Below are 23,088 nucleotides of genomic sequence, written 5' to 3'. Positions count from 1 at the left end.
TGTTTTTAAATATCAATTGAAGTTTTATTTAAGAGATAAACCAGAGGTTTGCTTGATAGTGCAAAAGATTGTTGCTGTTTATTGCTCTGGGATTGCAGATTTGTGAAGCTCCATATTCCAAGATATCTAATGGTCGTCTTTTCTAGTTCACTTGTAGAAGCCTACCGTGGAGGAAAACACTTTACACTACGATAAATCTGTTGATAGAAAATTAAATAACACTTCTATAAATGTTTGTACTTCTAGATGAAATTAAATCCTCCCATATAAAAATATTTTAATGGTGTTAAATTGTTTTCTAAAAACTTATTTATGAAACACTACATTTTAACTACTGTGGGCGCCTATTTATTTAAGGTACTAACTAGTACAAGGCATTTAAATATTTTCTTACCAACAGCTAAAGGAGGATTAATTCACTCTACAAACATTTATCAAATATATGATTAAGGAAACCTGATTCGAAGAGTGTCAGTAGCTTAACCTTGTTTGCTGAAACCATTCTTATACTCTGCTGCCACTTACCCACTTTTCTTAGTGACCTGTGAAGGAAAAGTGATTATGTATGAATGCTACATTTTATGGTGTCTTGTGTATCTAAGTAATTTTCTCCAAGTAAGTGAACAAAGCCAACACCCCATGCCCACAGTCACTTCTCTGACTTTCTGGTATATTTCTTGGAGGGCCTTTCTCTGCTTCAGATTGGGCTGAAAAACTATTTCATATCCTCTTAAGTTAAACTTCATCCTGTTTGGAACAAGCATTTTCTAAAATATCCCAAGTAACTTAACATATGTTTCATGATAACATTATGAAAGTCGTTTTGCTTACTCTATTAGAATAATTTATTCTTTGGGAAGAAAGGTGTTCAATTCTTTTCAGGTATTTTATACAGTATCCTTCAGTTGTCAATTAGCTGTCTTTGCTTCTGTTCATTTATTGATTGAATGCACATTCAGAATGCAGTATGTATTAGGCACTGTGTTAAAAGAGATAAAGCTACTAAACAGCCTAAATGTACCTTGGAGGAGCTAAGGATCCAATGGGGAAGACAGAGAAATAATTACAATTATTGAGAGCAGAGGTATGTCCTTACGTGGGACGCCAAACTTAGCACGAGTTAGTCAGGAAAGATCTGAGGAAGTACAGCAGTTATCCTTATTGCCAAATGCTAATTCTTACCCCTTTAAGGATCTGGACTTTGAGAATCTGAGGAAAGCTGTGGACTCTCTCTGAGGTTGCTGCCCCCCATGGGGTTAATGAGGTTGAAACTAACAGGAAATCTAAAGTTTTTCAGAGGCCTGTTTCTCCCTAATCAGCTATTGTTTGTTTTCAGACCCCACTAACAAATCCACTAGGGAGACCTGGGCTAAAAAGTCACAGATAAGTTCCCGCCTATGAACAGCAAGGCCCTGTCTTCCTTACCCTAGATAATGAGCCCAAGACCCCATACATTTTGATCTAGGCTCTCTTGGAACATGCCCATAGCCCCTGTGTCCTAATATGACCTCCTGACAGTAGAGGCTGAATTGTGCCTCATTTTAAGTCTCCACCTCAAAGTGAGTATGCTCAGTGTGCATGCCCCATCTTTCCTCATGAATTACCATAAATTTCTCCACCTTTTTCATCAGCATATATGTAATCACAACCCCTTCTAGGAGGCAGATTTGAAGCTTACCCTTTTATCTCTTTGGCTGCCTCTGGAATAAACCCTTTCCTTGCAAATATGACGTCTCAGTGATTGGCTTTGTGTGCTTTGGGCAGTGGAACTTGGCTTTGGTTACATTTCCAACAATTAGAAAAAAAAAAAAGATACCGAAAGTTTGCTTATTATTTCAGGTATTCACCTGTTCGTTGAAACCCCATGTATCTCAGTAAGAATCCCTAGTCTAAAGATATCTCAATTTTTTTCGATCCAAATTAACTCTAGTATAAATAGCCTATTCTTTTTCCTATTCTAAAACCACTTTCTGGTTTTTTAGGTAAGTATTTTGTAATATTATAGAATCTCACTCCATCTTTCGTGATCTTACAGACTTTAGTTATCACCTGGAGTGTAAGTTTTTTTCCTCGCTAGCCTATGTCACAGTTGTAGTTCATACTTTGTGGAGCTTTAGAAAAGTTGATAGGATTTTTTGAATCACCTTTAAAAAGAAAGCACTTTGAATTTATACTATCTTACACCAGTAACAATTTACTTTTGCCTTGTTTCCAATTTTTTTCTTCAATTTTTAGGCTTAAATTTTGCCTTTTACTTTTGAAGACTCATTTATGACAACAAATTTAGGTTATGTGTATGTGCATTTGAGGTCAGTTATTAACAGTTGCTAACTTAATCATCTTTAAACCTTTAAGAGTTAAAATATAACACATGAACAGTTACCGCGTGCGGGCACTGGTACTGAGAAGCGCCCCGATTCAGGAATGACTGAGGCTCAGAAGCATATAGCCCGGTAGAGATGGTCTCTCGGAGGGCCTGGCAGGTGCGGTGCCGCCCCGGAGGCAGGGAGGGACCCGGGCTTAGGAAAGGAAACAGGGAATGCCTCAGAGGTCTCACAAACAGTTCCTTAATTCCGATATTCTGACCGGTTTGGTATTTGTTAGTAAACGAATTTGGTAGCGAAGGAACAGAAAGGGTCTAGGAGTTCATCAAAAAACGGACCGAGAGCCGAGCTTCGGTGGGGTTCGGGAAGAGCCGGAGAGGGCGAGAACGCGGACGCCTGACGGAGATGCCGAAGGCAGCGCGGCTTCCGCGCGCGCCAGGCCTCCCGGTTTAAATCTCCCGCCTCCCGCAGCCGGAGCCCGACACCTCCACGCACGGGTGCGGAGGGGCACGGGCTGCGGGAGTGGCCCGGTGGCGTCGCGGGACTCGCGGGTGGCGGCGCCGGGAACGGGTGCTGTGACGGACCTCCGCGCAGTTAAGCGCGACCCGAGGTGGCGGAGGACCGACGCGTCGCGGTTCCAGGGTCGCGGTGAGAGTCTGCGGCCTCCCAGTGGCGGTCAGGCCGCGCCCTCTCCGGGCCTGGAGGGCCGGAGGCCAAACACTCGTTTCCGTGGCGACGCCCTGAGGTGGAAGCGCGGCGGGAGGCGCCTGCCACGCGCGCACGCTGTCTCTCGAGGCCTCGCCGGCCTCTGCGGCCTCCCCCTGGGACGAAGTCCTGGTCCGCGCTCCTCCGGGCAGAACCCGCAAGGAGTGGTTTCTGGCGAGGCTGGGTCCTCTCCGGACGAAAGGAGCTTTCCTTCACGCCGCCCCGGTAGCGAACGTGCGCACCAGCCTGAGGCTTATTTGGGTGATTTCTCTGGAAGGTGGAGATCGCTTCCATTAGAGGCAGGTGTTCACAGCATTTAGGTGCTTTCCTGCTGACCTCTTTTTTCTGTTGTGTTTATTTTTATGTCATTATTTTGTGATGGAAACGCCTTCTTTAGAAACGAAGTGGCAAGCGTTTGGTAAAAACAAAACATAAGTAAATGTGCGGCGTAAGGCGAACCGCGGAATGCTAGCGCTCCCGAGGGGTTCCGCGCACAAATACTGCGGCCTGAGGCCGTGAACCCTGCCCCGTGCACCTATCCGGCTCTTGGAAACGCGGATCACCTGGTCGGGTGCCCAAATGATGTCAGTGGTCAGATACCTGATGCCTGAGAAAGATGGGAGAGGGGAAAAAAATCCGATCTGGCAACCAACCCGTGATGCTGTGGGTTTGCCGGTAGAGGGGGTGGGATTATTTTTCATGTAATAGATGATGTTAATGCGCAGAGCATGAAAGCTGTTATAAGCTATGGGTCACTGGGAAATAGCTTATTGGGAAGATCACGTTTGTCCATGGTTTAGGATTTTCTTTAAGCATTTATGTATTGATTTATTTAGTTTAGACTTAGACAACGTACTGTAAGGCGATATTACTTACATCATCTTAACATCAGTATTTATGAAGTAGCCACAGGTGCCTCATCTTTTAATAGGAGTTAATTACGCATTTATTGACCAAATAAACATCTGATGGTATGTATACATTTTTTATATGATGAAAAATTTTAATCGTTTTATATTTATCTGTGCCCATCATTACCAGTATTCTTTGAAATGTATGTATTTAATAGCTCAGAATGATTGTGCATCTAGCCATTGAAACAGCAATGTGCAAGACATTGTTCTAATTATCAGTAATTTATGATTGCTAGACAAATCATCATAATTTTGGAGTTAAATGGGTGCCCAGAGATCAAGTGTGAAAGCTGCAAACATGAGACTGGTTGGGAAAACTAGGAAGCCACATTTTTTTATACATACTTATTATAAAGCAATTAATAAAACAAAATTTGTACCAGTGACTGAACTGGTACCAAATACTTCACTGTCAGACTTCATGATTTTATCGTGTCGTATGTCCTATATTTTACATTTTTGACTTTGTTGATTTTATTGATTTGCCTGTTTTCTATTTCACATATTTCATTCCTATTTTCATTTTTTTCTTTTACTTTGGGTTTAATTTGTTCATCTTTTTCTAATTTATTGAGGTGGAAGCATAAATAATATATTTTTTCCCTTTTATGTAAGCATTTAAAGCTATAAGTTTTCCTCTAAGCATGCTTTAGCTACATCCCACAAACATGGGATATTTTCATTATCATTTAGTTAAAAATATTTAAAAGTTTAAGTTCTATGATCCCTTATTTATTTAGGTGTGCTATTTTATTTCCAAATATTTTGGAATTTTTTTAGGTAGTTCATTGCTATTGATTTCTAAATTAACAATGTCGTGCTCAGAAAACATGTATTATTTCAATACCTTTAAATTTATCGAGAATTTTTTCCTTGCCTAACCTATGGTCTGTCTTGGTGAGTGTTCAGTTACCCTTGGGGGAAAATGTGTATTCTACTGGTGGTGGATGGAATAGTCTAAATGTCATTTAGGTCAAGCTGGTTGAGAGTGTTGCTTGAGCCTTTTATCTTCACATTTTAATGTCTCTTTATTCCATCAGTTACTCTGGGAGAAGTGTTAAGTTTTAGTTATGATTAACTATGATTGTAGATTTATCTATTTTCCCCTTCAGTTCTGTCAGTTTTTTAAAAATATTTGGTAGTGTTATCAGGCACATACACATTTAAGATAGCTGTGTCCTTTTGATAGATTGACCACTTTATCATTATTAAATGTCCATTCTATTCCCAAAAATACTTTTTACATGGAAGCCTGTCCTGTATGACATTAATACAAGCTTAATGTTTGCCTCTTGCTTTTTCCTTTTAACACATCTGTGTATTTATGTTTAAAATGTGTTTGTTATAAACTACATACAGTTGGTTTGTAGTTGTTTATCCAGTCTCACAACAACCTCTGTGTTTTAATAGTGGTATATAGTTCATTTTTTATTTTTATAACTTTTTTCTGTGTTTGGTTTAAGTATATTGGTATTCTTTTTCCATTTTTTCATTTATTCTTTAGTCTTCTTCCCTGCCTCCTTTTTGGATGAACTGAGCTTTTAGAAAAATATTTCTTGTCCTGTCTTTTTAGTTTTGTCTCTTCATGTTATTTTTTTATTGGTGGTACTAGAGATTTCATATGTATCTTAAATTTATCATAGCTTATTTTCAAATCTATTTTAGTATTTTATGAGCAGTGTAAGAATATTATCATTTATACTTGTAATGACCATCTCACCTTATGTGCCCTTACATACTTTACTTCTACATGTGTCCTATATTTTTAAAAATGTAATGAATCAATCTTTTAGTGAAATTTAAAGATGCATGTATATATGTAATGTTTAAAAATTCCTTTGTATTTATCAATATATTTACCCTTTTTTCTCTCTTGCTTCCTGTAGAGCTGAGTTTCTATGTTATTTTTCTTCACCCTAAAGAATATTTAGATTTTTTTTTTGTAACACAGGTCACTGTGGCCTTTCAACTGTATCTGTCTGAAGTTTTACTTTGCTTTCTTTTTTTTTTTTTAATTTTTTTTTCAACGTTTTTTATTTATTTTTGGGACAGAGAGAGACAGAGCATGAACGGGGGAGGGGCAGAGAGAGAGGGAGACACAGAATTGGAAGCAGGCTCCAGGCTCTGAGCCATCAGCCCAGAGCCCGACGCGGGGCTCGAACTCACGGACCGTGAGATCGTGCCCTGGCTGACGTCGGACGCTTAACCGACTGCGCCACCCAGGCGCCCCGTTTGAAGGATATTTTTATTAGATATAGAATTCTTGGCCAGCTTTTTTTTTTTTTTTTCCAGGACTTAAAGATACAGTTTGCTTGTTTTTTGCCCTCCTTTATTTTGTGAAGTAGCCTCCTCTTCTTCCTCTTTTCTCCCAAGATGAGAGCAGTCAGGAATCTCTTCAGTCCTAGGGCTAAGCATTTTCTGGATTTTCAGATCATGAGCTTTCTGCATCCTCAGCCCTCTGATGTACTTTCAGAAAACACTAAATTTTGTAGATTATCTAACTTATCCTCAGTGTTAGGATGGAATTAATTTTCTCTTGCAACTTTCTGAAGTGGAAATGGAAGACCAGTACAATACTGATTGAATTGATATTGCTTAAAATCTTTTTATTACTCTTAATTAGATTTTTTCTGGTATTCTTACAGTCGTTTTCCTAGTGAATTTTATTTTATTATTTATTAATTTTTTTTAAGGTTTATTTTTGAGAGACAGAGTGTGAATGGGGGAGGGGCAGAGAGAGAGAGAGAGAGAGAGAGAGAGAGAGACAGAGACAGAGACAGAATCTGAAGGACGCTCCAGACTCTGAGCTGTCAGCACAAAGCCTGACCCAGGGCTCGAACCCATGAGCCGTGAGATCATGACCTGAGCTAAAGTCCAGTGCTTAACCGACTGAGCCACCCAGGTGCCCCGATTTTATTATTTTTTAAAATGTTTATTTGTTTATTTTGAGGGAGCATGCACAAGCAAGCAGGGGAGGGGCAGAGAGAGAGGGAGACAGAGAATCCCAAGGAGGCTTCACACTGTCAGCGTGGAGACTGACACAGGGCTCAAACTCACGAACCATGAAATGATGACCTAGCTGAAATCATGAGTCGGTCGCCCAACTGACTGAGCCATCCAGGTGCCCCTAGGTTATTTTTTTTAAATAAGCTCTGTGCCCAACATGGGGCTTCAACTCATGATCCTGAGATCAAGAGTCATATGCTTTATGGACTCAGCCAGCCAGGCGCCTTTGAAAGATTAAAAAAAGAAAAAAAAAAGATGGATGTTAAGTTTTATTAAATACCTTTTTGTCATGAGAGATGAATAATTTAACATACTTTTTGCTAATATTTTAATGGTATGTTCAGGAATTTTTATCACAGATAATTTTCATCAAATTTTTCTTATTTTTTACATGTACCTATTATTTTAATAGTTATAACAATTCTGTTTTGTTTGTTACAATCACATTTAGAGTTAACTGAATTAAATCCCTTTTTACCATTTCTCCATTTATAAATTCTTCATTGTTAAATTTTTTTATTATTTATTTAATTTTCTTGAGAGACTGAGAGGGCACAAGTGAGCGAGGTGCAGAAAGAGAGAGGGAGAGAGAATCCCACAAGGGGCAAAAAGGGAGTGAGAGAGAAGTGGGGCTCATTTGAAGTGGGGCTTGTGCTCACCCATAACAGGGCTCAAACTCACGAACAGTGAGATAGTGACCTGTGAGATAGTGACCTGAATCAAAGTCTGATGCTTAACCAACTGAGCCGGCCACGTACTCCGATAAGTTCTTCATTTAAAAATTTTTTTTTTTAACGTTTATTTATTTTTAAGACAGAGAGAGACAGAGCATGAACAGGGGAGGGTCACAGAGAGAGGGAGACACAGAATCTGAAACAGGCTCCAGGCTCTGAGCTGTCAGCACAGAGCCTGACGCGGGGCTGGAACCCACGAACCGTGAGATCATGACCTGAGCCGAAGTCAGACGCTTAACCAACTGAGCCACCCAGGCACCCCAAGTTCTTCATTTTTAAATACATTAAAAATAAATTTTCGTTTTAGCATTTATTTTTTGAGAGACAGAGCGTGAGTGGGGAAGGGGCAGAGAGAGAGAGAGAGAGAGAGAGAGACCGACAGAATCCAAAGCAGGCTCCAGGCTGTCAGCACAGAGCCCGATGTGGGGCTCAAACTCACGAACTGTGAGACCATGACCTGAGCCCGTCAGATGCTTAACCGATTGAACCACCCAGCAGCCCCACATTTTTAAATACATTGTAGTTGTAAGGGCACCTGGGTGGCTCAGTCGGCTGAGTGCCTGACTCTTAGTTTCTGCTCAGGTCTTGATCTCAGGATTCATGAGTTCAAGCCCTATGGCTCTGCACTGACAGTGGGGAGCCTGCTTGGGATTCTCTCCCTCTCTGCCCCTCCCCCACTTGTGCTGTCTCTCTTGCTCTCAAAATAAATAAACTTAAAAAGTAAAATAATTAAAATAATAAAACTAAATACATTTTAGTTGTATGGATTGTGGCTTCAAATAATTTAATTGTTTTATTTGTTCTGGGAAGCATATATTTGTGTTGTATTCCTCATTGTTGCATATTAAAAAAAATCGTTTTCAGATACTCAGCCTTTCTCATATATCGTATCTCGTTGATTCTAAGAAGCACCTGTTCATATTTTCACATCTCTGAAATTATTTCTGAAATCTGAACTTTTTTTAATGTTTATTTATTTTTGAGAGAGCGAGTGAGAGCACAAGCTGGGGAAGGGTGGACAGATAGACAGACTCCCAAGCATGCTCTATGCTGTCAGCAGAGACCCCAATGTGGGGCTTGAACTCAAGAACCTGAGATCATGACCTGAACCAAAGACAGACACTTAACCAACTGAGCCACCCAGGTACCCCTGAAATCAGAATTTTTCATGTATTTGAAAATGGATGATTTGAAAGCACAGTTTACTTTGTAGATTTTTTTCGTGTTTAGAGGTATGTAAAATAATGGCATACCTTTTAAATAATGGTGTCTTCAACTGATGAAATATGGTAAGATAATTCCAAATTATTAGGTTACCATAAAATAATTTTTAAAAAATTTTTTAATGTTTATTTATTTCTGAGACAGAGACAGAGCATGAGTGGGGGAGGGGCAGAGCGAGAGGGAGACACAGAATCTGAAGCAGGCTCCAGGCTCTGAGCTATCAGCACAGAGTCCGACGTGGGACTCACACTCACAAACCACGAGTTCATGACCTGAGCTGAAGTCGGATGCTTAGCCGACTGAGCCACGCAGGCACCCCAAATAAGCTTTATCTTTAAGGTTGAAAAAGATCAGAAATCTGATGTTTATTTATTTTTGAGAGAGACAGAGACAGAATGTGGGTGGGTTGGGGCAGAGAGAGAGAGAGGCACAGAATCTGAAGCAGGCTCCAGGCTCCGAGCTGTCAGCACAGAACGTGACACGGGGCTCGAACTCACAAGCTGTGAGATCATGACCTGAGCCAAAGTCGGACGCTCAACTGACTGACTGAGCCACCCAGGTGCCCTGAAAAAGATCAGAAATCTAATAACACAGTGTTCTGAGTTGCAGTGAGCAAGCACTTTACTCCATTGCTGGTGGGCAAAAAAACTGGTACAATCTCTTCTACAGGACAGTTTAGCAGAATGAAAATTTTAAATGCATGTAACCTTTGATTCGGCCATTGTACTTCCAGGATTTTATCTTATGGGTAAACTTGCATGTATTTTAAATAATATATGGTTTTTTTTCTTATTTTTTATTCAGCATGGTTTAAATGATATTCCAGAAACAATCTAAATATGTATCAATAATAGACCATAGTAGTAAATTATAGTACAACCATTAAATGGAATGTTAAATATCCATTAAAATTATATTCCGCTAAGTAGAAAATCCCATGTCATATTCTTTTTCACTCTACGTTGTACACAGTACTCACTTTTATCCGTTGTCTCATGTTGCTGAGGAGATGGATGAGGCCAACATAAATTATTTTATTTCTTCTGGATGCTAATAGCATCTTTTCTTTATCCTTAAAACTTGGCAGAATTCTATACAATATCTAAATTTTGATCATTCCCTGTTAATTTTTCCTGAAACATAAGACCTTTCAGTTTTTCACCTCTATATCCTTGAAAATTTTATGTTCCTATTGTCTTTCTGTCCAAGAAAGAGTATTACTTACATTAGATCTCAGTGGTCTGTCTTACAAATCGATCATCTTTGTTCTAACTACTTTGTTAGAATCTAGCCACCTTTATTTTGTAATACTTATTTTGAAGGATTTTCGATGGCTTGCCATCCAAGTTAACTTGGTTTTCTGAATTACCTATTCTACCCAGAGCTGTTTCTTTTTTTTTTTTTTTAATTTTTTTTAACGCTTATTTATTTTTGAGACAGAGAGAGACAGAGCATGAACGGGGGAGGGGCAGAGAGAGAGGGAGACACAGAATTGGAAGCAGGCTCCAGGCTCTGAGCCATCAGCCCAGAGCCCGATGCAGGGCTCGAACTCACGGACCGTGAGATCGTGACCTGAGCTGAAGTCGGACGCTTAACCGACTGAGCCACCCAGGCGCCCCCAGAGCTGTTTCTAATACGATTTCAAGTTCTGTGGTATTTTTTTCCCCTTGTATCTTTTGCTTTTTCAGTTCTTTTCAAAAATCTGTTTCATCAAGTCATATTCTATATAACTATATAGTTATAGTCCATATAACTATATATATGTTATAGTTCATATAACTATATAGTTAGTCTATATAACTATATATACTGTATATAGTCTATATAATTATATATATTATCTGATGCAAACCAGTTTTCTTTAAAATTCTATTAAGATTCTATTTTATGCACTAGCTCTTCAAATGTGTTTTTTTTTTCTCTTTTCCACATATGGTCCCTCTTCCTTTTCTTGAAGAGTTACTTTTATATGTTATCTATTGTTGAAAAGGGCAGTTGTGTTTTGGCCTGCTCTTTGCCCAAGAATGGTATAAGGCATTGGAATAGCTACCTTAGAGACTGAGATAGGAGACTGAACATTGTTGTGTTTTTTCTTCCTTAAATGGCTGTTGGCTGACAATAGTCGTCATATGCTATCTCTAAGCAGGTTCCCACAGCATGTGTTAATCATTCATTCCAGAGACAGATCAATGCTGATATAGCTCTGATTGATCTTCTTTCGTCTGCTGTGCAAGGTTGACCACTAGCTTACTGTTTTGTTTTTCTACAGCCATGCTTTGACTCTTGAGAAGAAAAATTGAAAATGTCACGGCAACTGTAGGTTTTAGGGAGCCCAATATGTAATACTTCTTGCCTTTTTTTTTAATGTTTATTTTTGAGAGTGGGAGGAAGAGAGAGTGGGGAGGGGCAGAGAGAGAGGGATGCAGAGGATCTGAAGTGGGCTCTGCACTGACAGCAGAGAACCCAATGAGGGGCTCGATGTGAGATCATGACCTGTGCTGAAGTCAGAGAAAGAATCAAATCTGGCCATTTTTTTCCCCCTTCCCCTCCCCCATGGTCTTCTGTTAAGTTTCTCAGGATCCACATAAGAGTGAAAACATATGGTATCTGTCTTTCTCTGACTGACTTATTTCACTTAGCATAACACTCTCCAGTTCCATCCACATTGCTACAAATGGCCAGATTTGATTCTTTCTCATTGCCAAGTAGTAGTCTATTGCATATATAAACCACATCTTCTTTATCCATTCGTCAGTTGATGGACATTTAGGCTCTTCCCATAATTTGGCTATTGTTGAAAGTGGTGCTATAAACATTGGGGTACAAGTGCCCCTATGCATCAGCACTCCTGTACCGCTTGGGTAAATTCCTAGCAGTGCTATTGCTGGGACATAGGGTAGATCTATTTTTAATTTTTTGAGGAATCTCCACACTTTTCCAGAGCGGCTGTACCACTTTGCCTTCCCACCAACAGCGCAAGAGGATTCCCGTTTCTCCACATCCTCGCCAGCATCTATAGTCTCCTGATTTGTTCGTTTTAGCCACTCTGACCGGCGTGAGGTGGTATCTCAGTGTGGTTTTGATTTGTATTTCCCTGATGAGGAGTGACGTTGAGCATCTTTTCATGTGCCTGTTGGCCATCTGGATGTCTTCTTTAGAGAAGTGTCTATCCATGTCTTCTGCCCATTTCTTCCCTGGATTATTTGTTTTTTGGGTGTGAAGTTTGGTAAGTTGTTTATAGATTTTGGATATTAGCCCTTTTCTGATATGTCATTTGTAAATATCTTCTCCCATTCTGTTGGTTGCCTTTTAGTTTTGCTGATTGTTTCCTTTGCTGTGCAGACGCTTTTTATCTTCATGAGGTCCCAGTAGTTCATTTTTGCTTTTAATTCCCTTTGGGGATGTGTCAAGTAAGAAATTGCTGTGGCTGAGGTCACAGAGGTTTTTTCCTGCTTTCTCCTCTAGGGTTTTGATGGTTTCCTGTCTCACATTCAGGTCCTTTATCCATTTTGAGTTTATTTTTGTGAATGGTGTAAGAAAGTGGTCTAGTTTCATTCTTCTGCATGTTGCTGTCCAGTTCTCCTAGCACCATTTGTTAAAGAGACTGTCTTTTTTCCATTGGCTCTTCTTTCCTGCTTTGTCAAAGATTAGTTGGCCATACATTTGTGGGTCCAATTCTGAAGTATTTATTCTATTCCATTGGTCTATGTGTCTGTTTTTGTGCCAATACCATGCTGTCTTGATGATTACAGCTTTGTAGTAGAGGCTAAAGTCTGGGATTGTGATGCCTCCCGCTTTGGTCTTCTTCTTCAATATTACTTTGGCTATTCAGGGTCTTTTGTGGTTCCATACAGATTTTAGGAGTGCTTGTTCTAGCTTCAAGAAGAATGCTGGTGCAATTTTGATTGGGATTGCACTGAATGTGTAGATTGCTCTGGGTAGTATTGACATTTTAACAGTATTTATTCTTCCAATCCATGAGCATGGAATGTTTTTCCATTTCTTTATGTCTTCTTCAATTTCCTTCATAAGCTTTCTATAGTTTTCAGCATACAGAGCTTTACATCTTTGGTTAGGTTTATTCCTAGGTATTTTATGCTTCTTGGTGCAATCATGAATGGGATCAGTTTCTTTGTCTTTCTGTTGCTTCATTATTAGTGTATAAGAATGCAACTGATTTCTGTACATTGATTTTGTATCTTGCAACTTTGCTGAATTCATATATCAGTTCTAGCAGACTTTTGGTGGAGTCTATCGGATTTTCCATGTATAGTATCATGTCATCTGCAAAAAGTGAAAGCTTGACTTCATCTTTGCCAATTTTGATGCCTTTGATTTCCTTTTGTTGTCTGATTACTGATGCTAGAACTTCCAACACTATGTTAAACAACAGTGGTGAGAGTGGACATCCTTGTCATGTTCCTGATCTCATTTTTGAGAGAGAGACAGACAGACAGACAGACAGTGCAAGTGGGGGAGGGGCAGAAAGAGGCAGACACAGAATCCAAAGCAGGCTCCACGCTCTGATTTGTCAGCACAGAGCCCCATGTGGGGCAGGAACTCCTGAACCGTGAGATCATGACCTGAGCCAAAGTCCTATGCTTAACTGACTGAGCCACCCAGGTGCCCCAATAATGGCTTTATTTTTTAATTTACTTAATTTTCTGAATACCAATTGCTCTAACATTTCTGCTATATGACCATGAATAGTATGCTGAAACATACCAGTTACATTTCCTAGAGGTCTCCTTTCCAGAGTCCATCATTCTTCTTAAATTTGAGATGCTTGTTCTGTCCAGCTGTCATCTTGAGCCTTCCCTTCATAGCTCTTCTGGGTTTATTTTTGTCTTTTATATTTCATTGCTACTTTTGAGAAATCTGCTCTCTTTCTGACACTCAATGATTTGTATATAATCTACTTTCTATCTCTTAAAACTTCCAGGATCTCCCCCCCCCCCCCCCACCGCCCTGTTTCCTGAAAGTTCACAATGATGTATTTTGGAATAAATCTCTTTTTGGATGGAGATTTGGGTTCTTCAGTTACTTTTCAACCCTTCTATTAAATTAAAAAAAAATTTCAGCTATCGTGTTTTTTCCTCAAGAGTCCTTTTTTATTTTATTATTCCTCTTTGAGGATATTAGTTGGAGGGTTGTTTTGTTTTGTTTCCTCCCTATATTATATTAATTCCCTTCAGCTATTTTCTTTTTTCTATTTTTTGCTTTAGGTAAGAGGTTTTTTTTTTTTTTTAATGTTTATTTATTTTTAAGAGAGAGAGAGAGGGTGCCTGGGTGGCGCAGTCGGTTAAGCGTCCGACTTCAGCTAGGTCACGATCTCGCGGTCCGTGAGTTCGAGCCCCGCGTCGGGCTCTGGGCTGATGGCTCAGAGCCCGGAGCCTGTTTCCGATTCTGTGTCTCCCTCTCTCTCTGCCCCTCCCCCGTTCATGCTCTGTCTCTCTCTGTCCCAAAAATAAATAAACGTTGGAAGGAAAAAAAAATTTAAAAAAAAAAAGAGAGAGAGAGAGAGAGTCAGGAAGGAGCAGAGAGAGGGAGACAGAATCTGAAGCAGGCTTCAGGCTCTGAGCTGTCAGCACAGAGCTTGACGCAGGGCTCAAACTCAGAAGCCATGAGATTATGACCTGAGCTGAAGTTGGACACTTAACCGACTGAGCCACCCAGGTGCCCCAAGTAAGAGGTCTTTCTTGGTGGAGACTTCCCTCAGATATCTCTTGACATTTGGTTTTCCATTTATGTTTAAGAGGAAGACTGTAATAAAGCCATTCAGAAGATTTATATGTACAACGGGTAAATTTTGCTCTAGAGTGATTAGGCAAAGACCCATCCTTTTAGAATGTCCAAATGGTATCCTGCTTTTCTCTGTAGCTTTTAGCTCTTTCCAGAGAAAAGAATGTTCCAGACTTTTCTGAAGAATGGAAAGGTGTGTGTGTGTGTGTGTGCGTGTGCGTGTGTGTGTGTGTGTGTGTGTGTGTGAAAGAGAAAGAGAGAGAGAGTGAGAATGCTTTGCTACTGGTGAACAAAGAATGGGAAAAGAGCTTGACATTTAACAGTTCTGTGTGTAAACTTTCACTTAATTATTTTGTTTTCAGGCCAGATCTTCTGTGTTGTCCAACTGCTGTGTTGGACTGTAGCCCAAGTCCAGCGCCTTCTTGGTTCAATTTCTTCAACTCCCATTGAGTGACACAGATTAGAAAACAGCCTCAGGGTCTAGCCAACTGTATATAGACTTCAATGAATCCTCCTTCCACTTCCAAATGGTGAGTCTTTCAGATAGTCTGCAAGGTAATTGACTCACTATTCATTAACATTCCTCTTTTAGTTGCTTAGGTTACTACTTTCTCTCCAAAAATGTATTGTAGTCTTTTCATCTGCTCTTGTCACTATATTTATGCTTATACTTATGAGTTAATTGGTTGCTTTTTGTTTTATACTTTTACCATTAGTAGATTAGGGAAGGGAAAGCGGGGAAGTGCATGTGGTCAGTCTGCATTTTTAACAGTGCACCCTGTATTTTAATATCTGCATAAACCTCTTCCAGGTTATTCTCAGTGTTGAGATTTAAAATTATGTCAGTTAAATAAAAAATTTTGTGTTTTAAAAATTTACATCATACATATTTTTGTTTACAGGCTATGTGTTAATTAAAAGAATGTCTTATACTTGCATACAACTTCATCTGTTTTTTTAAGTAAGTGCTATGCCCAATGTGGGGCTTACATGGTCTACCAACTGAGCCAGCTAGGCCCCCCACAACTTTATATTTTTCAAAGCAGTTTTGCATATGTTATCCCATTTGATCCTCATAGTATGAGAGGCTCAGCACTTGGAAATTTTGGGCATAGCAGAGGACTGGAAGAGGTATTCGCCTGAAATCTGCAGTAAAGTTGGAAATATTCTTAAGTTTCATAGGAGATTAGCTTTAATACCATTTTAACATAAGAATTTAGTGTTGATACTTTATTAAAAACATTTGAAATATAATTTTTTAGCTACTTTCAAAAATATGATATTTTCTTTTGTAGTTCACTTCCTTTTCCTTGATACGTTATTTATAGTTTGAATGGTCTTACTGATTTCATCGACATTTTTCAAGTCTTATTTTCCAATAACCTATTTTAATTTTTTTAATGTTGGGGCGCCTGGGTGGCGCAGTCGGTTAAGCGTCCGACTTCAGTCAGGTCACGATCTCGCGGTCCGTGAGTTCGAGCCCCGCGTCGGGCTCTGGGCTGATGGCTCAGAGCCTGGAGCCTGTTTCGGATTCTGTGTCTCCCTCTCTCTCTGCCCCTCCCCCGTTCATGCTCTGTCTCTCTCTGTCCCAAAAATAAATAAACGTTGAAAAAAAAAATTTTTAATTTTTTTAATGTTTATTTATTTTAGGGGGGGGCAGAGAGAGAGAGGGGGGTACAGAGGAACTGAAGCGGGCTCTGCACTGACAGAGAGCCCGATGTGTGAGGCTTGAACTCAAAAACTGTGAAATCATGACTTGAGCCGAAGTTGGGACTGAGCCGCCCAGGCCCTCCAATGATCTATTTTAAATGCTATTCATATGTTCTTTATGAAATGATATGACTAAAGTGGTATAAGTAAATTATATTATTATAGTAAATTCTTAAACAGAAAGTCGAAAAATAGATAATAATCCTAAAGCATCACTTTTGGAAAAAAAATGAGCTCTGATTTATCTTTTTTTAATGACTTCTTTACAGGTTAAAATTATGCTGACTACTGAAATTATAGACTAGTTATATAAAAATAAATTTTATTATAACTAGAAATTTGAATGTAGTTTGCAATATAAACTTGTCAATTTTGTTAACGACATGTCTCTCTTGTTTTAATTCATATAAACAACGATTTTTATGTGCCTCGCTAATTCTTGGAGACCTATGGGTTTTTGGAAGTAGGTTACCTGAAAATTGGGAACTAAATAGTTAATCCACTATAAGATTAGGAAACAACTTTAATCTCACTTTTTCTTCCTTCAAAATGGAAAAGAACACTACTTGTGGAGTGAAAGACCTGGATGTGTGCTAAGTATCAAGATACTCTTTAAAAAAAATTTTTTTTTAAATTTTTTGAGAGAGAGAGAGACAGAGCATGAGTGGTGGAGGGGCAGAGAGAGAGAGAGAGAGAGAGAGAGAGAGGCAGACACAGAATCTGAAGCAGGCTCCAGGCTCCAGCACAGAGTCCGACATGGGACTTGAACTCATGAGCCATGAGATCGTGACCTGGCCGAAGCTTAACCAGTTGAGCCACCCAGGCGCCCCTCAAGATATTCTTAATGTATGTGTATCCTTGAGAAAGCTCCCTTCATTTCACAGAGCCTCCGTGATCTCCTCTCTGAAACTAGAATAATAAAATCTACCATTTCTAGCTCTCAGGGTTATCATAAGGATCAAAGGTGATAAAATGTGAAAATGTTTTAAAAATTGACAAGAGCTCTACAAGTATAATTACTTTAGTATGTAGTAATACTAAGATTATCAGAAACATCTAGGTATCTTAAGCCTCCTCTAAGACTTTGCCTTTTATATAATTTTGAATTTTTGTAGAATAATGATTAAGCTCTAGTCCTTTTATAAGAATATTTGGTCAAGGTGGTAACCTCTGTGTGTGCAACCTACTTGCTTAGTATGGGATATTTGGGTCTGTGATTTAATGGTGGTAAGTAATTGCCATAATACTTCTGTTTTAGATAAACACAAGTCTGTATTTATTTATTTATTTATTTATTTATTTATTTATTTATTTGAGAGAGAGGGTACAAGTGAGCAAGGACTGAGAGAGAGAGAGGGAGGGAGAGGGAGAGAAAGAGAGAGAAGTGGGACTCACCTACGAAGTGGGGCTTGGACTAATGAACCGTGAGATCATGACCTGAGTGAGCTAAAGTAAGATGCTTAACTGACTGGACCACCCAGGTGCCCTGTATTTAATTTAATTTAATTTAATTTAATTTAATTTAATTTAATTTTCTCATATTAGTGTCTTATTGGTGTTATGAGTGTAGTGCCAAGTTGTAGCACCTAGAACAAAGCCTGTGTTTAATACGTGTGTGAAAATGACTTCCTTATTAGGACTATTTGGAAATTTCAGCTAATTTAATACTGCACTAGTTCCAGTGTCCATTGTATTTGTTAATTTCAACTACTGTAGTTCTGTAATGCTTCTAGTATCTCAGTAACCAAACCATGTTTGACTAAACAAGAGTTAAATTTATGTGTCTGAAAGAATTCATGTTTTTAACCTTCATGAAATTCTAGTCAATATTAAAGCTGGTACTTTATAAAATACACCTTTAGGGCAGTTTCAGGGATAGATTCTCAATCTGTGACTTGATAGTTTCTCTTTGATATCAGTAGTCCCTAATAATCTTAGTGGGCTTCAGTTTATCTTCATCCATGAAAGGAGACAAACAGTCTACTCATTGATTGGCTAGAGCTAAAAACTATTCCCAAATTAATGGACAGTTGATGAAAGATTAGTCAGGTAGTGTCTTTAAAAATTATGTACGATATATATAATGTATATGTATATATGTGTGTGTATATATATATATTTATAGTATGTACATATGAGCAAAGAATAGATATTGTCTTATTACAAACAGTAGAGCTTAAGAAACTTATTTTTCAGACTATACTTTGAGAATCATGGTCTAGATCAGGAGTCTGTAAAATTTATGTGTAAAATGTCATATTCTCAGTAGTTATGGCTTTGTGGGGCATTCAGTCTGGTGGATCTACTTATCTCTGCTGTTGTAGCAAAGAGTGGCTCAGAACTAATTTTTCTCCAGGCCAGTTTGCTAGTCAGCCTAGATCCCTGACTTGAGATGTGTTCTTGGTTAGGCAGATCATTTGCCCACAAAGTACTTTCTTCAGAGAGGAGTTAGATCACATTGGTAACTTGAGTTCCTTTTATTAGGTTAAACCATATGAAACTGCTGATTTTGTTGGTCAAAAATGGTTTACCATTACCAATTTCATAGCGATCAGTCACATATTATTTTGTTATTAAAATTTTTTTTAATGTTTATTTATTTTTGAGAGAGAGAGAGCATGAGCAGGGGAGGGGCAGAGAAAGAGGGAGACACAGAATCTGAGGCGGGCTCCAGGCTCTGAGCTGTTAGCATAGAGCCCAACACGGCGCTCGAACTCATGAACTGTGAGATCATGACTTGAGCCGAAGTCAGACACTTAACTGACTGAGCCGCCCAGGTGCCCCATGATCAGTCACATATTATTAATGAAAACTGTCTAATAAGTACATGCAGTTGATTGCTAATGTATCTAGTGAATTATTTTGTAACAACTGAGGGTAAATAATACTCTTTACAGCACTGTTGAGTGATGGAATTTTTCACTGTAACTCTATATAGAATATATTTTCTGTATGTAATTATTTTATACCCTCAGTTATGATAAGGCTTTTTTATAAGCCTTCTATTGGTCTGTCATTTTATGGAAGTCTCCATCCCTTTTGAGTCAAAATAGAAAGTTGAACTAGATAATCTCTGAAGTTCTTTTTAATTTCTTTTTATTATGTGATTTAAATGTCTATTATATAGAGAACACATTTCTCATTAACCTATTCATATCATGGTGAATCCATAACATAGTACCAAGAGCCTGGCCCAAATTTGATTCACCTTCCTCAAACCTCCAAATTTTACCACCTTTCACCTTTCTTTTTTATTTTATTTTATTTTTTAATTTATTTTTTAAATTTACATCCAGGTTAGTTAGCATATAGTGCAACAATGATTTCAGGAGTAGATTCCTTAATGCCCCGTACCCATTCAGCCCATCCCTCCCCACAACCCCTCCAGCAACCCTGTTTGTTCTCCATGTTTAAGAGTCTCTTATGTTTTGTCCCCCTCCCTGGTTTTATATTATTTTTGCTTCCCTTCCCTTGTGTTCATCTGTTGTGTGTCTTAAAGTCCTCATATGAGTAAAGGCATGTGATATTTGTCTTTCTCTGACTAATTTCGCTTAGCATAATACCCTCTAGTTCCATCCACTTAGTTGCAAATGGCAAGATTTCATTCTTTTTGATTGCCAAGTAATACTCCATTGTGTATATATATGCCACATCTTCTTTATCCATTCATCCGTTGATGGACATTTGGTTCTTTCCAACTTTGGCTATTGTTGATAGTGCTGCCATAAACATTGGGGTGCCTGTGCCCCTTCAAAACAGCATACCTGTATCGCTTGGATAAATACCTAGTATTGTAATTGCTGGGACATAGGGTAGTTCTATTTTTAACTTTTTGAGGAACCTCCATATTGTTTTCCAGAGTGACTGCACCAGTTTGCATTCTCACCAGCAGTGCAAAAGAGATCCTCTCTCTCTGCATCCTCACCAACATCTGTTGTTGCCTGAGTTGTTAATGTTAGCCATTCTGACAGGTGTGAGGTGGTATCTTATTGAGGTTTTAATTTGTGTTTCCCTGATGATGGTGATGTTGACCATGTTTTCATATGTCAGTTGGCCATCTGGATGTTTTCTTTGGAGAAGTGTCTATTCATGTCTTTTGCCTATTACTTCACTGGATTATTTGTTTTTTGGGTGTTGAGTTTGATAAGTTCTTTATAGATTTGGATACTCACCCTCTATCTGATACGTCGTTTGCAAATATCTTCTCCCATTCTGTTGGTTGCCTTTTAGTTTTACTGAATGTTTCCTTCACCATGCAGAAGCCTTTATTTTGATGAGATCCCAATAGTTCATTTTTGCTTTGGTTTCCCTTGCCTCTGGAGATGTGTTGATTAAGAAGTTGCTGCGGCCAGGGTCAAAGAAGTTTTTGCCTGCTTTCTCCTTGAGGATTTTGATGGCTTCCTGTCTTTCATGTCTTGAGGTCTTTCATCCATTTTGAGTTTATTTTTGTGTATGGTGTAAGAAAGTGGTCCAGGTTCATTCTTCTGCATGTCACTGTCCAGTTTTCCCAGCACCTCTAGCTGAAGAGACTGTCTTTATTCCATTGGATATTCTTTCCTGCTTTGTCAGAGATTAGCTGGCCATATGTTTGTGGGTCCGTTTCTGGCTTCTCTATTCTGTTCCATTGATCTGAGTGTCTGTTCTTGTGCCAGTACCATATTGTCTTGATGATTACAGCTTTGTAATATAGCTTGAAGTCTGGAATTGTGATGCCTCCTGCTTTGGTTTTCTTTTTCAAGATTGCTTTGGCTATTCGGGGTCTTTTCTGGTTCCATGCAAATTTTAGGATTATTTGTTCTGGCTCTGTGAAGAATGCTGGTCTTAGTTTGATAAGGATTGCATTGAATATGTAGATTGCTTTGGGTAGTATTGACATTTTAACAATACTTGTTCTTCCTATCCAGGAGCATGGAATCTTTTTCCATTTTTTGGTGTCTTCTTCAATTTCTTTCATAAGCTTTCTATACTTTTCAGTGTATAGAGTTTTCACCTCTTTGATTAGATTTATTCCTAGGTATTTTATGGCTTTTGGTGCAATTGTAAATGGGATCGACTCCTTGATTTCTCTTTCTGTTGCTTCATTGTTGGTGTATAGGAATGCAACCAATTTCAGTGCATTGATTTTATATTCTTTTATATTTATGTTTGAATTCATGGATCAGTTTTAGCAGGTTTTTGATGGAATATTTTGGGTTTTCCATATAGAGTGTCATGTCATCTGTGAAGAGTGAAAGTTTGACCTCCTCCTGGCCGATATGGATGCCTTTTATTTCTTTGCGTTGTCTGATTGCAGAGGCTAAGACTTCCAATAGTATGTTGAATAACAGTGGCGAGAGTGGACATCCCTGTCTTGTTCCTCACCTTAGGGGGAAAGCTCTCAGTTTTTCCCCACTGAGGATGATATTAGCGTTGGGTCTTTCATATATGGCTTTTATGATCTTGATGTATGATCCTTCTAACCCTACTTTCTTAAAAGTTTTTATCAAGAAAGGATGCTGTATTTTGTGAAATGCTTTCTCTTTATCTATTGAGAGAATCATGTGGTTCTTGTCCTTTCTTTCATTGATGTGATGAATCACATTGATTGTTTTGTGGACTGCTTTCTTTTTTAAAGGTCTCATCAGTTATCACTGCTTAACGTCTTTTTTAAATATTTTTTTAATGTTTATTTATTTTTGAGACAGAGAAAGAGAGACAGAGTGTCAGCAGGGGAGGGGCAGAGAGAGAAGGAGGCACAGAATCTGAAGCAGGCTCCAGGCTCTGAGCTGTCAGCACAGAGTCTGGCATGGGGCTCGAACTCACAAACCATGATATCGTGACCTGAGCTGAGGTTAGACACTCAGCCAACTGAGCCACCCAGGCACCCCTTTAATATATTTTTTAATGTTTATTTATTTTTGAGAGAGACATAGAGTGCAGGTGGGGGAGGGGCACAGAGAGAGGGAGACAGGATCCGAAGCAGACTCCAGGCTCTGACCTGTCAGCACAGAGCCTAATGTGTGGCTAGAACTCACAAACCGCAAGATCATGACCTGAGCTGAAGTCAGACGTTTAAGTGACCCAGGTGCCCCTTAACTGTCTTTTTATAGCTAACTCCCAAATTACCATTTCTAATCTGAGCTGCACTAAAAATTAAATGAAAAAATATATTCATTCTTAAATACCCACAATTTCTGTTCTAAGTGCTTTACATGTATTTTCTCATTTAATTCTCAAAACAATATATTTACTTTATTATTGCTATTTTACTGATGAGAAAAATAAAGATCAGAGAGATTAATGTAGCTCATACAGGGTCCCACATCTACTAAGTAGTAGAGTTATTAGGTTCAAACCGAGGCTGTCTGACTAGAGACCCAAGCTTGAAACAATCTTGATTACTACAGTTGTAATTGCTTTCAGATATTTCTGTAAATTCAGATGCCATTTACCATTTCAGACTCAGAATTTCACATGTCAGATACATTTTGTTCGCACTTCTAATTTTTTTTATTTTTCAGGGGCAAAACTGTTAAGTCATCACTAACCAAATTCTGTAGAGTCTTCCTTCAAATTTGTTCTTATGGTAATGGTCCTTGGTCCTGATTCTTATTACGTTATGCCTGGAATGTGGATAGATTGCTATAAACTTTCTGTTTAGTCTTTCTGCTACTTAAAAACCTTTTTAGCTCCACCTTACCTATTAACGAAATACAGAGACCTCTACAATTATCATCAATCTACCTTTTT

The 23,088-nt window shown here is 38.8% G+C and overlaps 2 protein-coding genes across 8 annotated transcripts in view; one reads left to right on the top strand and one right to left on the bottom strand.

The window, feature by feature from the left end:
• On the bottom strand, window positions 1-3,790 carry LOC147578628 (uncharacterized). Of its 3 annotated transcripts, XM_086719308.1 has the most exons (3): window positions 2,663-3,790; window positions 2,384-2,519; window positions 1-197 (listed from the first exon to the last, which is right to left on the bottom strand). In XM_086719308.1, exon 1 carries the CDS (start codon window positions 3,321-3,323, stop codon window positions 2,919-2,921), a length of 405 nt encoding a protein of 134 aa, XP_086575434.1. In that variant the 5' UTR covers window positions 3,324-3,790; the 3' UTR covers window positions 1-197; window positions 2,384-2,519; window positions 2,663-2,918. The 3 variants fall into 3 exon arrangements, with proteins under 3 accessions (XP_086575434.1, XP_086575433.1, XP_086575435.1); XM_086719307.1 differs by having other exon boundaries at window positions 2,384-3,790; XM_086719309.1 differs by lacking the exon at window positions 2,384-2,519.
• The window catches only part of ICA1L (islet cell autoantigen 1 like), a 93,231-nt gene continuing 73,478 nt past the window's right edge, over window positions 3,336-23,088 (top strand). For 3 of the 5 annotated variants that reach the window (XM_086719306.1, XM_086719305.1, XM_086719303.1), the window contains exons 1-2: window positions 3,336-4,000; window positions 15,012-15,179. In XM_086719306.1, the coding sequence (XP_086575432.1) occupies window positions 15,154-15,179 (26 nt within the window). In that variant the 5' untranslated portion in view covers window positions 3,336-4,000; window positions 15,012-15,153. Of the gene's footprint in view, window positions 4,001-15,011; window positions 15,205-23,088 lie in introns of all 5 variants that reach the window. The other 2 variants (XM_086719304.1, XM_086719302.1) reach the window with 2 other exon arrangements.

Source organism: Puma concolor, chromosome C1 (assembly GCF_028749965.1).
Source record: "Puma concolor isolate L17-30 chromosome C1, mPumCon1.1.hap2, whole genome shotgun sequence".
NCBI classification, from domain to species: Eukaryota; Metazoa; Chordata; class Mammalia; order Carnivora; family Felidae; genus Puma; species Puma concolor.
The sequence above is the reverse complement of the archived record's forward strand: the minus strand, read 5'-3'. Positions and strand labels throughout refer to the sequence as shown.

Excerpts from the sequence above, each read along its gene's own strand:
- LOC147578628 (XM_086719307.1), bottom strand. The coding sequence starts at position 3,323 with ATGGAAGCGATCTCCACCTTCCAGAGAAATCACCCAAATAAGCCTCAG.